This window comes from Cyprinus carpio, chromosome B4, assembly GCF_018340385.1.
Source record: "Cyprinus carpio isolate SPL01 chromosome B4, ASM1834038v1, whole genome shotgun sequence".
Taxonomy (NCBI): Eukaryota; Metazoa; Chordata; class Actinopteri; order Cypriniformes; family Cyprinidae; genus Cyprinus; species Cyprinus carpio.
In genome coordinates, this window is record NC_056600.1 from 12,469,291 (window position 1) to 12,490,832 (window position 21,542).

Genomic DNA, 21,542 nt, shown 5'->3' on the forward strand with positions numbered 1-21,542 from the left:
TCTGCTTGTCGAAGCTACTTCTGATGAGCTTTGATTCTTCAAGTGGATTTCTCTTATACCACCTCCATTATTATGGTGGTTGTCAGTATGTTGAAGGTCCAAAACAGATTTTAATAGCAGAGTGTGTTGCTGAATTTACTAGTTTACATAAATTTACAGTTTTTCTGTATTTTTTACAAAATTATTCAAATTATCAGGTTTTGGCCGTAAATTGTTTACAGTTTTTCTGTATTTTTTACAAAATTATTCCGGCACCCACAGCTGCCAAAATTATTTTGTAAAAACTACAGAATTAAATTTTACAGTGATATGGCATCGCCATCGAGACCCACTGTTCAACGTTGTTCTCTCAGAACAAATATTAAAAATAAATATTATACCTAGCCTATATAGATAATTCTAAATAATTTATTGTTCTATACATTACAAACACATATTATAATACGCAAATAATTATAAATTATATTTAAAATTGGTTAAACAATAAATGCATATATTATAAATGATATTTGTAATTATATTTAAAATTATATATATATATATATAATATTTAAAAATATACAAAAATATATATATAACAAAAAATTAGCATCGTCGTTATTCCGACTTTTAATATATATATAACAAAAAATGAACATCGTCGTTATTCCGACTTTTAAGCACAGACTTTTATTTTGAAGCATGATCCTGGTGGGCGCCATGTTTACCGCCAGCTCACAACATACGTCACACTAGTTGACGTGGAGGAAAGGAGCGTGAATGACTGTCTGATCATCTCGTTTTCTGCTGTCAAACATTCCGCAAAATGATCAAGAAATTTGACAAGAAGGACGAGGAGTCTGGTAAGATTAATATTAAATGCACGCAGACACGTTATAGAATCAGTATTTTATAAATAACAGCTTATTCCAGTGACCGAAATGATGTCGGTTGTTTTGCTAAGGAAGAGCGTCTGCAGGCCACAGCACAACATCTGTAATTTGAATTGAAAATATAACTTATTTAACACATAAAATTAATGTGCATGTTCCAGTTTTATACCTAATTCTGTCGGTATTTAACGGTAGTAGCTGTGTGATTTTGCAGTATCCTGTAGTATGTTTATTTAATCTTTAGGAAGCTAATGTGCTAGCAGTTCCTTTTATTGATGTAACGTTACAATACAAATGTCAACAATGAAAATACTATATTTGCTTCGTGGATATTCTGGATAAGCTTTATATTTTAGACATTTAAAGCCAATTTCTGATTTAGGTTGATTAAATTTGGATAAATGACTTTAAAGGGGCTACACACATAGATGCTATTCTCTTCTGTCATAACAACTTCACCTATAATGCACTTAATCTATAATCTTCCGACAGTTCAGACTGAGAAGATCTAACTCTTTGGTTTTAGTTTACTATGCATATAGGATTTATATTTCACGTGTGACTAATATTGCTGTTTTGAAGTGAACTCCAACGAAGAGTCACAATAAGTTGCTATTTGTCCTTTTATAACTTATTCTATGTGCACTTTTATGGAAGAAATGGCATCTTCTGATTTAATATATTGTTTTTGAATGAAGACATGGTTTTAGGTGATTGACAGCTTTATTTTGATGTTTTTAGGAAGTGGCTCAAACCCCTTTCAGCATCTGGAGAAGAGTGCTGTACTACAGGAGGTGAGTTTGATGCATCCGAATCTTAAAAAGAGCTAAACGTCTGTTTAGTGCTGTATATTACGTTGCATGTTTGTTTCTAAGGCTCGGATTTTCAACGAGACACCCATCAATCCGAGAAGATGTCTGCATATCCTCACAAAGATCATCTACCTGCTCAACCAGGTGCATTATTATTATTTGTTAGTTAGCCAGCAGTTTTCTACTACAGTTTCTCTTTTTTTGCTCTCTATGGACTGATCCATCATTAACCTCTTTTATTATTCAGGGTGAGCACTTTGGAACCACAGAGGCCACTGAAGCTTTCTTTGCAATGACAAGACTGTTCCAGTCTAATGATGTAAGAAACTCTACAGCCATAATAACTGTTTTTTTTTTTTTTTAATGACAAAACCTATATTTAGAGCTGGTATGGCCAATAGATGCATATTGTGGATGGATGAATAAATGCATAGAGTTACAAGAATAAATAAAAAATGACAATAACACATGAGAAAATTACTAAAAATTAAAATTAAATGGATGAAATATACAAGGAAATGTACAAATCAAAGCTAATTCAAAATATTAATAGAAACTATAATGGTAAGTAACAATAAATAATATAATAACAACAATAACCACTAACTACTATATTAATAAAACAATACAAAAAAAAAAATAAAACAAAAAAAATGTGTGTGTTTCCCGCTATTAGCTGTAGTTTTGAATTTAAATTCAGAATAAAATGTATTTATATGTAATAATTTCTCATTTTTGCCTCTTGCTTTAGCAAACCCTGAGAAGAATGTGCTACCTGACTATAAAGGAGATGGCCAACATCTCAGAGGATGTGATAATTGTTACAAGCAGGTGAGCAGTTCATGTTGCCATAGCAGTGTATTTCTTATTTTCTGAGATATTTACAATATACCCTTTCTAATATGTAAAGTAAACAAACATGTTGTTTGATGAGGAATGGAAATCTTTGCACACGTTGCCAATGTTACCTTATGAAGGACTCTGATTAATGTTTTGTTTGTGTCTCAGCTTGACAAAAGACATGACTGGTAAAGAGGATGTTTACAGAGGACCGGCAATCAGAGCTCTCTGCAGGATCACTGATGTGAGTCTCAACTGTGTTTGCAGACTCATTTATCTCTGTGTATAGGAGACTTAATTTGCTATCAGTGAGAAACAAACTATATATAAACTGATGAGAATGATATAAATGATCCTTCCAACTGTGCTTCATCTATCTTGACCATCAGACCACCATGCTGCAGGCGATTGAACGATACATGAAACAGGCCATCGTGGACAAAGTGCCCAGCGTCTCCAGCTCTGCTCTGGTCTCCTCACTGGTAAGATCACAACCTAGTGTTACTTTTGTAACATGTATACATCTCCACCCCCATCTGTTATTATTAATTCAAACTAGTCAGTTTACCGCTTAACTGTTTATTACACATATTCCCACCCCTGACGTTATGGCTCTGGATAATGTAGGTGTGTTTGTGTATTTGTTCTTCAGCACATGGTGAAGATGAGTTTTGATGTGGTAAAACGCTGGGTCAATGAAGCTCAGGAGGCGGCTTCAAGTGACAACATCATGGTGCAGGTTAGTGAAATGTTTGAAAACATTGTCTTATGAGTTGGTGTTCTGTCCGTCTCTAATAAAATGGGATTTCTCTCCACAGTACCATGCTCTGGGTCTTCTATACCACTTAAGGAAGAATGACCGTCTGGCTGTGACTAAGATGCTTAACAAATTCACCAAATCTGGCCTCAAATCTCCATTTGCTTACTGCATGATGATTCGCATTGCCAGTAAGCTGCTAGAGGAGACAGAAGGAGGGTACGTGTGTTGGACATCAGCTTTTTCAGCCTCATCAATGTTATGCAGTTGCTTATAATGTAAACTTACCTAGTCGGTCTTCATGTGGTTTAACAGGCACGATAGCCCACTGTTTGACTTCATTGAGAGCTGCTTGAGGAATAAACATGAGATGGTGGTTTATGAAGCAGCCTCCGCCATCGTCCACATGCCCAATTGTACCGCTCGTGAGCTGGCTCCTGCTGTGTCTGGTTAGTGTTTCTTTGCTGTCTTATCAGCACACACAATAGAGTACACTAGATTTTCAAATGAGTTTTGCCTTTCTTTCTAGTTCTCCAGCTGTTTTGCAGCTCTCCCAAAGCAGCCCTGCGTTATGCAGCTGTACGGACCCTTAATAAGGTTGGTTTGAATGTAGCAGTACCACCAGCTACAAATAGTGCAAAAACTACATTCTAAAGAGGTGATATAACCACAAAAAAAAAATTCCCTTGTTCACACAGGTGGCAATGAAGCACCCATCAGCGGTGACCGCATGCAACCTGGACCTGGAGAACCTGATCACTGACTCCAACCGCAGCATCGCCACCCTGGCCATCACCACCCTGCTGAAGACCGGCAGCGAGAGCAGCGTGGACCGCCTCATGAAGCAGATCTCTTCCTTCGTCTCTGAGATCTCAGATGAGTTCAAGGTGACTTCATGACCCAGACAGTGAATTTCAACTAAATTAGACAACAGTCGCATGCTTCAGAAGCATATTCAGTCATGTTTCAGGAGTTAATTAGTTTTGCCTGTGATGATTTTCCTCTAAACTGTGGAATGGTGTGTTTGTTTTCCAGGTGGTTGTGGTCCAGGCCATCAGTGCCCTGTGCCAGAAGTATCCCAGAAAGCACAGCGTGATGATGAACTTCCTTTCTAACATGTTGAGAGATGATGTAAGTTCATTCAAGGACATTCTCTGTTGTTAGACTGGACTCTCGTAATCTCTTTTCTTGTTCCAAACCACACAACCGGATTTACACTTGATACCCTTAACAACTGGTTTACTTCTGATCTGTATTTTTATCGCCAAAAATAGCTGAAAAAGCATTTACTTTTTCTATCAGACATGTTTCATTTTTTCCCATTTTCTAGGGTGGCTTTGAGTACAAGAGAGCCATTGTGGATTGTATAATCAGTATCATAGAGGAAAACCCAGAGAGTAAGGAAACAGGCTTGGCCCACCTGTGTGAGTTTATCGAGGATTGCGAGCACACCGTACTTGCCACTAAAATCCTCCACCTGCTGGGGAAAGAGGGCCCGCGTACCCCCACCCCCTCCAAATACATCCGTTTCATCTTCAACCGTGTGGTGCTGGAGAGCGAGGCGGTGCGGGCAGGTGAGTAATCTTGAGTGACCTTTGACGTATGCGGTAACCTCCTTGCAGTGATCTTAAAGACCTGCTCATGCCATCATAAGATTTCAGGAAGTTGTGTTTGCAATACAGTAGTACAGATTTTTTTTTGAGCTTCTCACACATGTCCCAATAATTAACTGCAGTCCGACTGCAAGCAGTAGTAAATTTAAGCAGGGCTGATAATCTGTAATTAATCTGATTCCAGAGACTAAGCTCAGGAGCTTTAGGACATTTAAGCGTTCTTCTGCTCTGACTCTCCTCTCACGTTTTTCTTCAAAGCTGCTGTAAGTGCGCTGGCCAAGTTTGGAGCTCAAAATGATGACCTGCTGCCAAGCGTCTTGGTTCTGATGAAGAGGTAGGCCTTCAGCAGCAGGAAGTTTGTGTGTCGGGGAGGTAATTTGAGTATTAGAGTAAATGAACAAAGAAATGAGTGTTTGGAAATGAATGTGAATGTTTGTTAAAATAAAAAAAAGGGAGAAAGTCATACATTTATTTGATTGGATTAAAAACGATACAAAACTGAAAGTACTATTATCTTTGTACTAAAAAGAGAAAATCCTCTTATTTAATTTGATTAAAATATGATATGTGATAAATAGAAACTCCCCAACTATTTGATTAACGATGCAAAACTGAAAATAGTCTCTCTCTCTCTCTCTCTCTATATATATATATGTAATAGTATAAAGAGATTAAAACAATTTCAATTAAATAACTTATTTAATTGGACTAAAAACAATTATGCAAAGCAGAGAAAACAAAAAAACACTTTTCTATAAAAATATCTAATATCTACCAGAATGTATGCATATTGTCATAATAATGTTGCTTATTGCCCATTTCTTGAGAGAAATGTTTAAAGGTGCTAATTTACTGTGTGTCTGACAGGTGTATGATGGACAGTGATGATGAGGTGAGAGACAGAGCCACATTCTACATGAATGTCCTTCAGCAGAAGCAGAAGGCCTTAAATGCCGCTTACATCTTTAATGGTGAGGGTTTGTGTTTAAGTGTTGGTTGCAATTGTTCTGGATAGTTAATATATTGTGATATTGTATTTAATCTGATTCAGCTGATGTGAGTGAACAAGGGTTGTTGAATGGTCTGTTTGCAGGTCTGTCCGTATCTGTTCCCGGACTGGAGAAATCCCTTCACCAGTACACACTGGAGCCCTCTGAGAAACCATTTGACATGAAGACAGTTCCCTTGGCCACTGCACCCATCACCGAACAGAAAACAGGTGTGAACCTGAGCCTCAGCAGGCCAATAACTTCATGACTCATCATAATCCATTGCTGAATATTTTCATAATAACGTATGCTCAAAAAAAAAAACATTTCAGTTACATTCTACCATTGTCTGGCCTCTAATTTGGATGCTAATCATCTTATGTCTTAACCTGGTTTGGGGTAAATCGCAGAGCTTAACCAAAACTGCTCAAATTGCCCAAGTTCACTTCATTTTTCTCTTTCATGCCAGAAATCGCACCTGTGGCAACAAGCAAACTTCCTGAAAAGCTTGCACCTTCCCGCCAAGACATTTACCAAGGTAAGAAGATTAGCTAATTAGCAAAACAATGCATGTGGGCACTGTTAAACCAGAGTCTGAAGCAAACTGTGCCACATTTCAACTAGCCCCCTTATTTTTCTCCATCAGAGCAACTTGCAGCCATTCCAGAATTCAAGGGCCTGGGTCCCCTGTTCAAGTCGTCCGAGCCGGTTCAGTTAACAGAAGCAGAGACGGAGTACGTGGTGCGCTGCATCAAACACACTTTTGCAAATCACATGATCTTCCAGTTCGACTGCACCAACACGCTGAATGACCAGCTGCTGCAGCGGGTTCTGGTCCAGATGGAGCCGTCGGAGGCATATGAGGTGCTGAATTATGTACCTGCACCTAGTCTCCCCTACAGCCAGCCCAGCTCCTGCTACAGTCTGGTCCGGTTACCAGAGGGTGACCCCACAGCAGGTCTGACAGGATTGATTCACATTGTGATCTCAAGCTTTTCTAGCTTGGGCAGATTTGAACAACAAATAGATGTTGAGTTTCCCATAATAATTTTTGTTTTGTTTTGTTGTTTGCATTTGTCTTAGTGTCTTGCACGTTCAGCTGTACAATGAAATATCTGGTCCGGGACTGTGATCCCAACACGGGAGAGCCGGATGATGATGGTTATGATGATGAATATGTGGTATGTGAATTTTCAAAAAAAAAAAAGGGAAGTTTATCAGTGGCCATTCCTCACTCATTGTCTTGTTTCCCTCCCAGCTGGAAGATTTAGAGGTGACAGTCGCTGACCACATACAGAAGGTGTTAAAACCAAACTTTGGTGCAGCGTGGGACGAGATCGGAGACGATAATGAGAAGGAAGAGACGTTTGCTTTGGCCACAGTCAGAACTTTAGATGGTAAGTTTGCTTAAAGGAATGGTTCACCTCGAAATGAAAATTTGCTGAAAAATGTACTCGCCTTCCAAAATGTAGAGTTTTTCTTTATTGGAAATTAAGCATTACATCACTTGCTCACCAATGGATCCTCTGCAGAGAATGGGTGCCGTCAGAATGAAAGTTTAAACAGCTGATAAAAGCATCACAATAATCCACATGACTCCATTCCTTCAATTAACATCTTTCTAAGTTTAAAAGCTGCATGTTTGTAAGAAACAAATACATCAGAGCTTTGCTTCTGGTCAATGTATGAGTCTATAATCCATAATAATGGTTCCTCAGTAAGAAAAAAAAAAAGTTCATCCCCCATCACCAGATTTCCATATTTGGGTGAACTATTTCTTTAAATATCTTTTTCAGTATCCTCATGTACATCAATAAGAATAGCCAATAAAGTTGTTTGATTATAACAGGAATAGTTTTGTGGTTGAACGGAATGTGAAATGATCATTTCTTTATCATGTTTGTCTTCACAGAGGCAGTAAATAACATTATCAGCTTCTTGGGCATGCAGCCTTGCGAGCGCTCGGACAAAGTTCCTGAAAACAAGAACTCGCATGTTCTGTTCCTAGCAGGTATGTACTCATTTCATCCCTCCAGTTTTTCTGTTTTAAGAGAATTTTAGTTCCTGAAATGTGTACTGGATATTGATTTTCTAACCTGACTGATGAGGTTTATGATCTTGTCTTTCTGAGGTGTGTTTAGGGGAGGTCATGATGTATTGGTGAGGGCACGTCTGGCTCTGGCTGACGGGGTCACTATGCAGGTGACTGTTAGGAGCACAGATGAGAATGTGGTCGACGTCATCCTGGCTTCTGTCGGCTAAACGAGTAATGTTTGAGTGACCTGGTCACATGCCAATCAATCTGGGTCATTGTGCTTTTATATGTATAGCCATACAGTAGCTCTATAATGTTTCTCACAACCATCTCTGTGGCTTGACATGAATCCTCTGAGTCCGAAACATCCTCTTTCTTTATTTGGTCTGTTCTAGATTTCTAAAATATTGTGCCACTTTAATTCATGTGGAACAGATCTAAATATTGTTTCTCTGGTATTTGAGCTATTTTGGCCTTGTGGCCTTTACTACAAACCTTTTCATTTATCAATAATAAAACAGTCTGAAAGAGTGCAAAACTTTTTTTTTTTTCCTACACAAAACCTGAGACAATTCATACAAAGATCTCTTTATTTGAATAAAAGCATTCATGCTTGGAACACAAAAATATTTACAAGTTTGCATTGCATTATGTTTGAGCGAACTCTTAATATTGACTTGTAATGACTGTTTGGGTATTTGGTGCAGTACTTTCAGTTTCATGCATTTAAACACATGACTGACATTTCACATACTGTGCGGTTTGGTAATAAACATTTGAATATTTTCTAACGACTTATTTGAGGCAATATTCCACTTATCACTCATCTCAGAATGAGTTGATAAAGCTGAGGTAGGCATTAAAGAAGCCTGTGGGATCCTCCAGCTGTGGATAATGACTCACATGCTCATCTAGAACCGATACTGTGGATCTCTGCACTAGTTTCCTGTAAATGAGGAAAATAAAAAAATAAAAATTGTTAAAAATACCACAATATCTAAAACAACACATATTACCTACAGCAACACCTTGTCACTACTTTTCCCTTTGTCACTCCTTTGCTGTTTCGTCTTTGTTTACATGATTAGTTCCAACTTGAAATCACCAGTTTTACTTGTAATAAAGGACTAACCCTTTTAGTGGCACAGATAGTGTAGTGCTTCCTAAGGATTCAGTTCATGAGGAACTAGATTAGAAACTTATTGAATGACTTTAAAATGTCATACAGAAGTAACAATGATCTTTCATGATATTATGCACAAGAAATAAAGTTTAAAACCAATGCTGAAACTCAATTCTACATTACCAGAAACTCTGGCTCAGAGAAAAATCACTGCCGTCTATACAAGAAAGACTTAGTTCAAATCTCACCATTTCTTTACTACATTTATTTCTCTGTGTCTTTCTCCAAAAACAGACAATAATCTTACAATCTCAGCGTCTCAAGAGATAAAGACTTGTGTTTTGTACCCAGAGTCCTGAGTTCGTTTTAAATTTTTTATAAAACAAAGCACTCCATCCAAAACTAATCCACAATACTCAAACTGTTTTTATCAGTAGCTCAGGATATAAAGTGTTGTGTTTATATCTCGGAGACCAGAGTTCAAATACAACTGTTGCGGACTTTAAATTGCCGTCATTACATACAACAAACCATCCCAAAATGCCACATTTAACATGAGAGCCATGATGGTGCAGTGGCTAAACATGTTGGTTGTGGACAAGGCTGCAATAGAGCCTCGGCTTCAAATCCCACCTCAGTGTGTTGGGACTGAAATCAACCGATAAAAAAAAAAGACTGAAGAAATGTCTTTGACAGGAGGTGTGAAGTTGCAGTGAATGTTTTTTTAAAAAAAAGTTTTTATCCAATTTTGAAATGAATAAAACACCCAAGATTTGAACCCAGGGCTCTCATGTAGAAACAAAGTCTTGTACCATGATTTCTTAACACCATCTTACAGAAACAATTTTTTTTTTTGCATTGCTTAAGCAATCTACACATAAAAAAAGAAAAAAAAAAAAAAGTATTATATAAAAATATATATATATATATATATATATAATACTATTATTTTATATATATATATATTATATATATATATATATATATATATATATATATATATATATATATATATATATATATATATATATATATATATATATATATATATATATATATACTTATTCTTTTCCAGCAATATTAATACCATTAGTATAAACAGAGTTAATAAATATAAACTGACCGGTAGAGCTGGATGAACTCAGGATGTGGATTAACTGGATCTAGTGGTCCATAAATCATGTGCACTACAAAGCAAAAAAAAAGTGATAAATCAGTGACATTTGCAAAGAACAAATGTTAAGGATGTTGTACAGCCCCATTACACAGCCTAAAGTGATTTACCTACTAATTATCTTCCAAACCATAAAAATCCATCCCTCTTGTCCTACAGTATGAGTGTTAACATGCTTGTCCTGCTGCACTACATGTTGTACACCACACTACTGCATTCAACTATAAATGTTTACTTAATATATACTATCACCTCAAACTCTTATTGCCTGGGGTGCAGACAGCCTAAGCAGCTTCCGCAGTGATTTTCATTGGATTAAACTACTTAGCCTCAATAGCACTGCCAATGGCCGAGTTTTTAAGTATTCCCACACCTCATTCTTGTAGCATGAAGGCTACTCCAGCACTTCGTACTCACATGGTGTTGAAGTGGAGGTTAGAGCCCCGACCCATCTCTCTCTATGTTTCAGCCTCTGGTTAATGTACTGCAGGATACTGAGCAAAACACAATAACAACAAATGATAGTTGTTGACAGCTATTATTAAAAGCAAAGCATTGCAAGTGCAACACATGGAGAAGTTTGAACACCTGTCCATGACCAGATTTCCATCGTTAATGCGAACTCCCGTCCACATGTCCCAGAACTCGGCTTCTGTTGGCTGGGTGTACGGTCCAAACACATCCCCTATTCTGTAGAATGAATATATAATATTTGCAATTGAAGGCTTTAGGTCACAGCTTAGCATGATTTAAGTAAATGATTTATAATTATATGTGTATAGTACAACAAATAGTTTGTACTGTGAATTAGAGAGCATAAAAGTAAACACCGCTTTCATTCCAGACGCTCCACTCACCCTCTAGAGAAAAGCTGGAAGTTTATTAGGCGGGTAAGTACAGGTGAAATGAAACCAGAGTCCTTCAGCACCTATAGATGACCAGAGATTGGAAATATTCACTTCACATATTTACAAATGAAAACAAACTTGTTTTTTTTAAGTGTCACACTCACTTTCTGAACAAATCTTGGATAATGAGTCTCTGGGAATATTCCTTAAGTTAAAAAAACAAAATAGGCAAAGTTTTGAATCTCCATTCAGACTTTAAGAATATAATATTCTAATTTTCTGACTGAATGAAACTCTAATGTACCTCCATTTGAGAGGCAGAGGCTGTTTATGGTGACGTGTCCACTTCTGTTATGGTCACTCCTGTGTGTTTAACTGCACGTGAGAACCACCCAGATCATATTGACAGGAACATTGAGCTAAATTATGCCGAGAAGCTTTTAAGGATCCTTGGTGCTCACCTGTACAGTAACTCGAGAGCTACAGTGTCTCCGTAGTCATGTGACAGGATGTTGATCCTCTGCTCTGACAGACCCAAATGAGCAACCAGGGCCTCCACTACACTGGCCTGCTCGAAGATAGAGTAACGGTGCGGTCGCTGGATTTTGTTAGATAGAATTAATTATTCGAATTACGGATAATAAAAGACATTTATTTTTATAAAAAAAAGAGTAGTTGTGACTCATGTCTTTTATCTCACCGGTTTGTCTGAAAAACCAAAGCCAAGGAAGTCAAGGGCGATGACTCTGTTAAAACGTTGAGTCAGAGAATCCCAGATTTCAAAACAACAGAACGAGATTCAAGAAACCCCACAGTGTCCAGTCACTGTCTATAAATTGCTCTCAGTTTATTGCTGCTTTATTGAAATGTTAATGCAGTTTTACACCACAAAACGTGTTACCTTATACCAGTCATAGCTTGAAGTAGGAAAACCATGAAGCAGCAAGAGGACATCAGAGCTTCCCACGACGCCAACTGACTCTATTGACAAATGGGAATGCAGTATATTATTACATCATATATGTGTGTGTGTGTGTGTGTGTGTGTGTGACCCTGGACCATAAAAAACAGCCTTAAGTAGCATAGGTATATATTTGTAGCAATAGCCAACAATACATTGTATGGGTCAAAATAATCAGTTTTTCTTTCATGCCCAAAAATCATTAGGATATTAAGTAAAGGTCATGTTCCATTAAGAAATTTCTTACCATAAATATATCAAATCTTAATTTTTGATTAGTAATATGCATTGCTAAGAACTTATTTTTGCACCCTCAAATTCTTCATTTTCAAATAGATGTATCTCAGCCAAATATTGTCCTATCCTAACAAACCACACATCAATGGAAAGCTTATTCATTCAGAAACTAAAAAAATTATCCTTATGAGGGTTTTGTTGGTATATGCAATGGAAATGAGAAAGATAGTTTGACAGTTTGCAAACAAAGCTTGTGATATACCTTTATAGAAGACGTTATTGCCTCTGAATGTGAAGAAGTGACCGGAAGAGTGCCAGGTGTTGAGCGCAGGTGAGAGCTGTGGCGGAGGGATATGCAGATACACGGCGAGCAGAGGAATGCACAACAGACCCACGTGAAGCCACCACTCCCTGCTGACACGACGGACCGCTCCGCACTCACTCTTATTCTGCTGCAGACAGGGTAGGTTTTTATTGTATTGTGCTTTATTGTATTGTATTAACATAGTAAATTGGCATTTTATTGCTGGAGATAGAGCGAGAGGTAGAGACGAGCGCTTGTCAAAGGAAGTACAACATGATAACGCGAATTAAACTGGCACGGCAGCCTTGCTATGATAGTAAAATTCAAACTGTACGCAAAATAACAAATGCGTGCTAGTCAAGTGAAACGCACTTAATGCGTAAAGTTACTTACAGGTGAGTCGTGTAACATTCTCGGTTCCTGCGCTTTATCACAGTGTGTGTCGGTTGTTTTCGCGGTTGGGCTGAAATATGTGCTGTTGAGTGACATTAAGAGTCTGTCACTGAGCTGTCATCTGTACAATCCGTGCTTGCATGACCTAAAAACGTTCTGTTGCGACTGTTATCGAGCGTCGTGCTGCCAAGGATCCAAAGGTCTGGGGCTCGAAGTAATGCTCGCTTTCGCCCCTGGTGGTGCGGATGGTAAATATCGATCAGAGGAGCCGTGTTTGTTCGGCCGCTGCATCCAAAACGTCTAGCTCGCTGAAACATTCGTATACTCAAGCGAAAGTCCATATATATATTGATTAAAATGTAGGACAATTGAAAAAACAGGTGATCACCGGTTCACTTTTCGGTCAGTAAGTTTATCACAGTAAGTTACATGAAAAGCCAAACTCGATGTGGACAGTGGCATGTGTGAGAGGACACATATTTCATTTTTAGAGTTCTTTAATATTAAGTTATTAGTTAAACTTGAATTGAATTGAATTAAGTTATTATTATTTTTAATATGAATTATTCTCATTCGTACTAATTAATTAATTTTAGCCGAGCAGATCAACATGGAATCTACCAGGGGGCTGTTTCATAAAACAACTTTATTAAACAAGCCAGGCTTGTTTCAGCTATTCGGACTATTTTTGAACCAAATCAACTGACAATAAGTCAGACTTACTGAAATAAACCTGGCTTATATTTCAGGTCCTAGGTCTACCTGAGATCACAGTTTTTAGCTAATGGGGGTCATACAATATAATACTCTATGTGTTGTCATAAACACAAATTATACGGGACAGAAGCTCTTCCAAAACTCTTTGAATGGTTTGTTTATGAGTGAAGTAGCCTAGATGCTTATGTATTTAATTTTTTTTTTTAAACATTATTCACAGTTGTTTTTGTCTTGTGTTGGTGTTTGCAGATTCAGTCAGCACTTATAGTAAAGCTTGGTTGGATGTTTATAATCGATGACAGAAGGATTACGATTATTAAAGCCTGTATCAAAATGACTTCTGATATTCAGTAAGACATGTTCCTGGATCAAATTGTTTTGCTATATATTTATATTTATATGTATGTATATATATATATATATATATATATATATATATATATATATATATATATATATATATATATATATATTTGGACATTATTTTCCAAAACATAGACCTATCCCTACCCATAATTTATCCCTAAAATCAGAGGGAAGTAATAGTTGAATAACAAGGGTGTAGAAGCACCTGACTCTGGCTGTAAGGCTAAAACTGACATTTCCTATAAACTCATCCCTCAATTCTGATTGGTTGCTTGAAATGTTGTGCCAGGATCAAAAAGGGTGTAGATCAAGGGACATTTTGCTCTCATTGAAATTGGGTTCACCATGTTGCCAACTAATTTTCAGAGGTTGCTACAGGCAGGACAAATTGTTGCTAAAAGTTGCTAAATGACATTGTGACGTCATTGTGCAAATGCATCATTATGTAATGACACAGCAAAACTGTATAGAATTTACAATCAGTTCACTTTAATCTTAGCAAAAAAATATGATTATGAATATGATTTTAAATGTTTATTTAAATTTGTTAAACTAAAATATAAATATAATAATATTAAAATATATTTTTTTTTTATACAACATGAATTATTGAATGTTTACATTTTTGAATGATTACATTTTATGTATGGCTATTTTCTTATTAACTAATAACACTACACATTCTGAACAATATTTTAAGCAGTATATTGGTAGTTAGTATGCCACACTTTAAGAAAAGTCTGTAAAAACGTACTGAATTTGTGTTCATTAAGCAAAGCTTTTCTGCAGTTACTTCCATCTGGTGGTCAAAAAGATGAAGAGCACCTACTATGAACCAAAACAGTGAAATACAGCTTAGGACTTCAGTACCATAATCGTCTATTTAAAGGCACAGGAGTGACCCCCAAATATTCCTTAACTTATTTAAAAAAATAATAATAAAAAAATAAAAACCTTCCCAAAGTGTGAAAAATATTACAGCTGATTTAGCATAAAATCTAGCCAGATTGTTGATTTTCCCTTTATTTAAGCAGATCATTCCTCCAAATGCACATGCTTTACAAAAGAACAATATTTTACATGCATTTTAAAAGAGGGCTTAATGTCCTTAATTTGTGCTGTTGTCATTTATTAATGCTGATAAATTTAGCCTTATGTTCACAAGTAGGAGCTGCCTAATTATCCTGATCTCCAGCACTTTATTAGGCCTATCTTTTAAAGTTTTACTATAATATGCACAACAAAACAACACAAAATTAGTTGTAAACAAAAATTATAAGCATATATTTTAGCACAAGTAAACTTAAACCAAACATCTACTCTCTCTTTTCTAGCACTTTTGATATGGTTACTTCTTTACACTTAAAGAAATTCAAGGAAAACACTCCGAACACACTTGTGCCCTAAAGAGAGCAGCCTGGAAAATGGAGCGCAGGTGGAACAAAACAAAACTAGACGTATTTCGTCTTGCATGGAAGAAAAGTACTTCTACTTACAGAAAAGCTCTAAAAACTGTTAAATCTGATTACTTTTTGTTTCTTTTAGAAGAAAACAAACACAACCCCAGGCATTTATTCAAATACAGTGGCTATATTACGAAAAATAAAGCATCAACAAGTGCAGACATTTCCCAACAGCACAGCAGTGAGTAATGACTGCATGAACTTCATTACTTCCGAGATCGATACTATTAGAGATAAAATTCTAACCATGCAGCAGTCAGCTACAATATTGTGCTATAGATCCCCTTAGAAACAGTTCCACTTATTCTCTGTATAAACCTGTCAAATCATCAAAAATCTACAGCATGTATGTTAGACTCTATTCCATCTAAGCTACTAAAAAAAAAAAAAAAAAAAAAACTAAAGTTAAATCATCTTTGAGAGCAAGGGGGTCCCCTGGTTGGTCCTCTCATCTACGATCTCAGGTTTGTAGTTTCAGTTAATGCGGATAAACATTGACCACAATAGGGAGTTGATGATCAGCAGTTTGTCACCTGCCTTACATACATTTAACCAAATAAAAAGGGACTTTTGCTTTTTCTTTAGTATGAAAATGTTAAAGCATGTGTTTTGTAATATGTACAGTGACCCAATCTCTGAAGCAACTTTCAGTCCATTAAAAATGCTCTTAAAAATGTCTTTCTTCAAGGTTTTTTTTTTTTTTTTTTTAGCATCACATAAACCAAAGCTCTCAATAAAACTTGTCATAAACAACCATTAACACACCTGTTCCAGTGGCTCAAGAAGCAGAGTGTTGTGTTGGGATCATTGAGTTCTGAGTTCAAGCCCCACTATTGCTTACATTAAAGCTCATGTATTGCATTATATACAACAAAATGGTGCAAACACACATTACTTACACTCAGGACTGTGATGGGTTCAAAATTTAACTGGTTTATTGTAAACTGACAGGGAGAATAGTGAAATACAAGTTCCTGCACATGTTCAGACATGAGATCTGTGGCTCAGAGGTAAGAGCGCTGCCTCATGGTTTCAGAGGTTGTTGGTTCAAGTCCAGCCAGATCTCTGTGATATGAGTGAATGGTCTGGTGTGAGTGAGAAGGTGTGGGGGATCATGGTGTCCTCCCCGAGTTCCAGCACAACGTCCAGCAGGGGTTATACTTCTGCCTGAAAAAAATTAAATTTGCTATAAATTTTTTCAAGCTCCATCCCTTCCCCATCTACTTAGGTTACCATCATTTGCTTTTCAAAGGGGTGCTCCTTCAAAAAGAAAAAAATAGTAACCTACACTTTTACAAGCAAACTAACACACAGTGAACTGTTATAAGCATTACCTGTGCTTCAGCAGATGTCCATCATTACAGTCAATGTCTGTCCACATGAGTGTAACACTTCAAACATCCCTTATTCTGCAGAGGAAAGACATAAACACACATCACTCCAAACTGTGTATGTAAAACTCAACATATTACAGTCAGTCTACACTACATTATACTTAAGCATTGATTTATCAATAATAATATTTTGGTTCAATAAAAATTTAAATCACAGTAAAAAACGTTTTACAGTTTATCACAGCGTTTGTTTGTTTATGAGCTGAAGTGTGTGCTGTTAAGTGACATTATAAGTCTGTAATTGAGTTGTCATCTGCAGAATCTATATTTAAATCAGTCTGCACGTGTTGTTGTGACTGTTATCAAGCGTCATGTTGTCAAGCATCTGAATGTTTCAAACTGAACCTAAAGACTGATTCTGCCGCCCGGTGGAGCGGATGGAAAACAACACTTCGGTTTTTACTTAACAAATCAGTTTCTTCCCAACAGAATCTAAATTGCTTCAGAGACTGGGTCACTGTTCATATTACAAAACACATGCGTTAACATGTTCATACTGAAGATAAAGCGGTCTATATTATCTATGGCTGAAGCAGATGTTTATTTGATTTTATCATGTTTGTTCACAGTTAGTCAATGACATTGTGTTGTTGTGTTTGCAGAATTAAGCAGGATTTGCAGTAAAGCTTGACTGGCTCTTCCTCACATCGCTCTGTGATGGACTGGGTGTTTTCCTGCTTTGGGTCGGAGACTCTGGGACAGACTCCAGCATCTCCTCACAGGATCCTACAGGAGAAGCGGTTTGGAGAATGAATGGATGGAGAACAGGCATGAGACCAGATCAATGTGCTAATGTGCTCTCCCTTGTGGACAATAAGTGTATCTGCATTAATACATGAAAACAGCAGGAGGAAAGAGATTGTCTAATCCTGCTCCTGGTGAGCCACTGTCCTGATTTTAGCTCCAACCCTGATGAAAAACAGCTGAAGCAAAAACTCCTTCACACCACAAATCCAGTGGTTCAGGCTATAAAGTGCTGCGCTTCAATCACAGAGTCTTGAGTTCAAATCCTACTGTTATTTAATTTGGATAAAACCTAACAACAAGTTGTTGCAAACCTTGTGGCTCATAATATTGTGTTTTGTCTTTGGGTTCAAATCTCACAATTATTGAAGACGTTTTGGTTATTTTATCATCTTTACATCTAAAACACTACAATAGATGTCACCACACAGTGGTGCAGGAGATAATAAGTTTCTCCATGAATTGTGGAGTCCTGAGTTCAAAACCCACTTTTGCTTACATTCAGCTGTTGTTACTGTTTCCAGCAAAACACCACCTAAAATGCTTATAAAAATGACTTAGCTCAAGTTTTTATTTATTCATTCATTTAATTATTTTAATCACATAAACCAAAGCTCTTAATATAACCTGTCCAAAACAACCGTTAACACACCTGTTCCAGTGGCTCAAGACGCAGAGTGTTGTGTTGGGATCATTGAGTTCTGAGTTCAAGCCCAACTATTGCTTACGTTAAAGCTCATGTATTGCATTATATCCAACAAAGTGGAGCAAACGCAAGCTTTCAATATGAAAGCCAGTGTGGCACTAATGGCTAAACACATGTTACTCACAATCAGGACTGCAGTGGTGTGACGGGTGCAAATCCCAGCTCAGTGTGTTCAAAATGTAACTGGTTTATTGTAAACTGACAGGGAGAATAGTGAAATACAAGTTCCTGCACATGTTCAGACATGAGATCTGTGGCTCAGAGGTAAGAGCACTGCCTCATAGTTTCAGAGGTTGCTGGTTCAAGTCCAGCCAGATCTCCGTGATATGAGTGAATGGTCTGGTGTGAGTGAGAAGGTGTGGGGGATCATGGTGTCCTCCCCGAGTTCCAGCACAATGTCCAGCAGGCGTTATACTTCTGCCTGAAAAAAAATAAACTTTGCTATAAATTTTTTCAAGCTCTGTCTGTCTATTTAGATTACCATCATTTGCTTTTCAAAGCGGTGCTCTTTCAAAAACAAAATGATAGTAACCTACACATTTACAAGCAAACAACACACAGTGAACTGTTATAAGCATTACCTGTGCTTCAGCAGATGTCCATCATTACAGTCAATGTCTGTCCAGTGTCCACATGCTTCTGTTTGTTGAGAGTAACACTTCAAACATCCCTTATTCTGTAGAGGACAGACATAAACACACATCACTCCAAACTGTGTATCTAAAACTCAATTACAGTCAGTCTAAACTACATTATACATAAGCATTTATTTATCAATATAAAAATAATACAAATTAAAATCACAGTAAATAACAGTATTTCTAAAAGGCAGTTTTTTTCTGCACATTGACTGAATACATGATGGTTTTGATCTGAAGCAAAGCACTGTTGCTCTACTAAATCATGAAGCAGCTTCACACACCAACTAACTCTATTAACATCAGCCCAGGAGATTATACCTACAGTAAGACTACAACAGCAGAGACAAAACTACGACTACTTATAATTACACGTTATAACATGAATATTAGATGATGACCAATTCAAAGATTACAAATGTAATTTCACAACAACTGATTCATTTGTTCTTCTGAAGGTCTGACAGGGAGCTCAGCAAGAGAGCAGCATGTAAACAAAGACTAAATTACCTGACAGAGGAGCTCAGGATCTGAATTACACATCAACAAACACTTAAATAATGACTTAAATACATCAAGTAATGCTAGACGTGTGCTAGTGATTTTACACGAGAAATACACTGGAAGAGAAGAAGACTTACAGGTGAGTCTCGTGACATCTTCCACTCCTGCACTTTATCACAGCGTTTGTTTGTTTATGGGCTGAAGTGTGTGCTGTTAAGTGACATTATAAGTCTGTAATTGAGTTGTTATCTGCAGAATTTACATTTAAATCAGTCTGCACGTGCTATTATCAAGCGTCATGTTGTCAAGCATCTGAATGTGTCAAACTGAACCTAAAGACTGATTCTGCCGCCTGGTGGAGCGAGTGGAAAACTACACTTCAGTTTTTACTTTACAAATCATTATTCCCAACGTAATACATTGGCCTAATACATTTTAATTAAGTAAACATTGCTTTAAAAAGATCAAATGAAAATTTAGTAATAAAATAAAGAACAAAGAAAGCCATATAGAAAATAAATAAAAATAAATAAATGAAGCAGCACAACAGTTTCAAAACTGATAATAAATCAGCGTATTAGAATGATTTCTGGAGGATCATGTGACACTGAAGACTGGAGTAATGATGCTGAAAATTCAGCTTTGTATCACAGAAATAAATGATATTTTAAAGCATATTAAAATCGAAACCCATTATTTTAAATTCCAATAATATTTCACAATAATACTGTTTTTTTCTGTATTTTTTTAATTAAATTAAATGCAGCCTTCATGAGCAGAAGAGACTTAAAAAAAAAAAAAATCTTACTGATCTACAAGATATACAAACGTCACTGATCACTGATTTGAACAGCTATTTATTCTTTTAGAAATTTTTATTTTGTATTTTAGAAAACAGAATAGTCTTGAAACACAAACATTTTTCCATACTCTGTTTTCTTTTTGCCATATCCAGTCCTGGAAATTACTGAAATCAATGTCTACATACTGCGTAGGGACCCATGCGATTTTACTAGTACAGTCATGGCCAAAAGTTTTGGCAGTGGCATAAATTTTGTGTTTTGCAAAGTTTGCTGCTTCAGTATTTGTAGATTATTTTTCCACATGTTTCTGTGGGATACTGAAAAACAATGATAGGCATATCATAAGTTTTAAAGGCTTTTGTTGGCAAACAAATATAATGAGTCAATATTTACAGTGTTGACCTCTGGCATGCTGGATATTAGCTTTAGGGCCAAATCCTGACTGATGCCGATCCATTCTTGCCTTATTAGTTCACAATTGAGTTGATCACAATTTGTGGGCTTCTGCTTGTCCACTCGCCTTTCGAGGACTGACCACAGGTTCTCTTTTGGGACTGAGATCCAGGGAGCTGCCTGGACACAGATCCAAAATTTCAATGTAATGATCTTCAAGCCACTTCTTTATCACTCTTGCTTTGTGACATGGTGCTCCATCATGCTGGAAAATGCACGGATCATCACCAAACTGCTCATGGATCGTTGGAAGAAGTCACTCTTGCAGAACGTTTTGATACCATTCTTTATTCCTGGCAGTGTTTTCGGGCAGAATTATGAGAGAGACACTCCCCCTCTGTTGAAAAGCAACCCCACACATGGATGGTCTCGGGATGCTTCACTGTTGGCACAACACAGGACTTGTGGTAGAGTTCACCTTTTCTTCTCTGAAGAAAAGGTGATTTTCCAGATGTCCCAAACAGTCGGAAGGGAGCTTCATCAGAGAAAATAACTTTGCACCAGTCTTCTGCTGTCTAATCCTTGTACTTCATGCAGAATTTCAGTCTTTCCTTGACGTTTTTCTTGGAGAGAAGAGGCTTCTTTGCTGCCCTTCTTGACACCGGGGCGTTGTCCAAAAGTCTTGGCCTCACTGTGTGTGCAGATGCTCTCACACCAACCTGCTGTCATTCCTGAGCAAGCTCTGCACTGGTGAAGACACGAATCTGTAGCTGACACCTCAGGAGGAGACGGTCCTGGCGCTTGCTGGACACTCTGGAACGTCCTGAAGACTTCTTCTCTGCAGTCAAACCTCTCT

At 37.1% G+C, this 21,542-nt stretch overlaps 2 protein-coding genes and 3 long non-coding RNA genes across 6 annotated transcripts; 2 read left to right on the forward strand and 3 right to left on the reverse strand.

The window, feature by feature from the left end:
• Positions 1-690: 690 nt before the first annotated feature.
• copg2 (COPI coat complex subunit gamma 2) lies at positions 691-8,456 on the forward strand. The gene is made up of 23 exons (XM_042722783.1): positions 691-842; positions 1,614-1,666; positions 1,748-1,828; positions 1,932-2,003; positions 2,436-2,515; positions 2,693-2,768; positions 2,914-3,006; positions 3,177-3,263; positions 3,343-3,500; positions 3,597-3,730; positions 3,811-3,878; positions 3,980-4,168; positions 4,317-4,412; positions 4,612-4,855; positions 5,153-5,228; positions 5,762-5,865; positions 5,988-6,113; positions 6,353-6,421; positions 6,530-6,841; positions 6,967-7,064; positions 7,142-7,280; positions 7,796-7,894; positions 8,015-8,456. The coding sequence occupies exons 1-23, from the start codon at positions 806-808 to the stop codon at positions 8,143-8,145; spliced, it is 2,622 nt and encodes an 873-aa protein (XP_042578717.1). The 5' UTR covers positions 691-805; the 3' UTR covers positions 8,146-8,456.
• A 34-nt stretch (positions 8,457-8,490) lies between these two features.
• mest lies at positions 8,491-13,189 on the reverse strand. Of its 2 annotated transcripts, none has more exons than XM_019107801.2 (12): positions 12,959-13,189; positions 12,524-12,710; positions 11,965-12,044; positions 11,764-11,841; positions 11,525-11,661; positions 11,368-11,426; positions 11,228-11,268; positions 11,073-11,143; positions 10,804-10,905; positions 10,633-10,709; positions 10,165-10,228; positions 8,491-8,864 (listed from the first exon to the last, which is right to left on the reverse strand). In XM_019107801.2, the coding sequence occupies exons 1-12, from the start codon at positions 13,052-13,054 to the stop codon at positions 8,747-8,749; spliced, it is 1,110 nt and encodes a 369-aa protein (XP_018963346.1). In that variant the 5' UTR covers positions 13,055-13,189; the 3' UTR covers positions 8,491-8,746. The 2 variants fall into 2 exon arrangements, with proteins under 2 accessions (XP_018963346.1, XP_018963345.1); XM_019107800.2 differs by having other exon boundaries at positions 12,524-12,713.
• On the forward strand, positions 12,593-18,499 carry LOC122137145. The gene is made up of 2 exons (XR_006154645.1): positions 12,593-12,724; positions 17,501-18,499. It is a non-coding gene; the product is annotated as an uncharacterized LOC122137145 (long non-coding RNA).
• Positions 16,283-17,506, reverse strand: LOC122137147. The gene is made up of 3 exons (XR_006154648.1): positions 17,071-17,506; positions 16,839-16,913; positions 16,283-16,671 (listed from the first exon to the last, which is right to left on the reverse strand). It is a non-coding gene; the product is annotated as an uncharacterized LOC122137147 (long non-coding RNA).
• Positions 18,500-18,631: 132 nt separating the features above from the next.
• LOC122137143 lies at positions 18,632-19,911 on the reverse strand. The gene is made up of 3 exons (XR_006154641.1): positions 19,628-19,911; positions 18,930-19,024; positions 18,632-18,769 (listed from the first exon to the last, which is right to left on the reverse strand). It is a non-coding gene; the product is annotated as an uncharacterized LOC122137143 (long non-coding RNA).
• Positions 19,912-21,542: the final 1,631 nt, after the last annotated feature.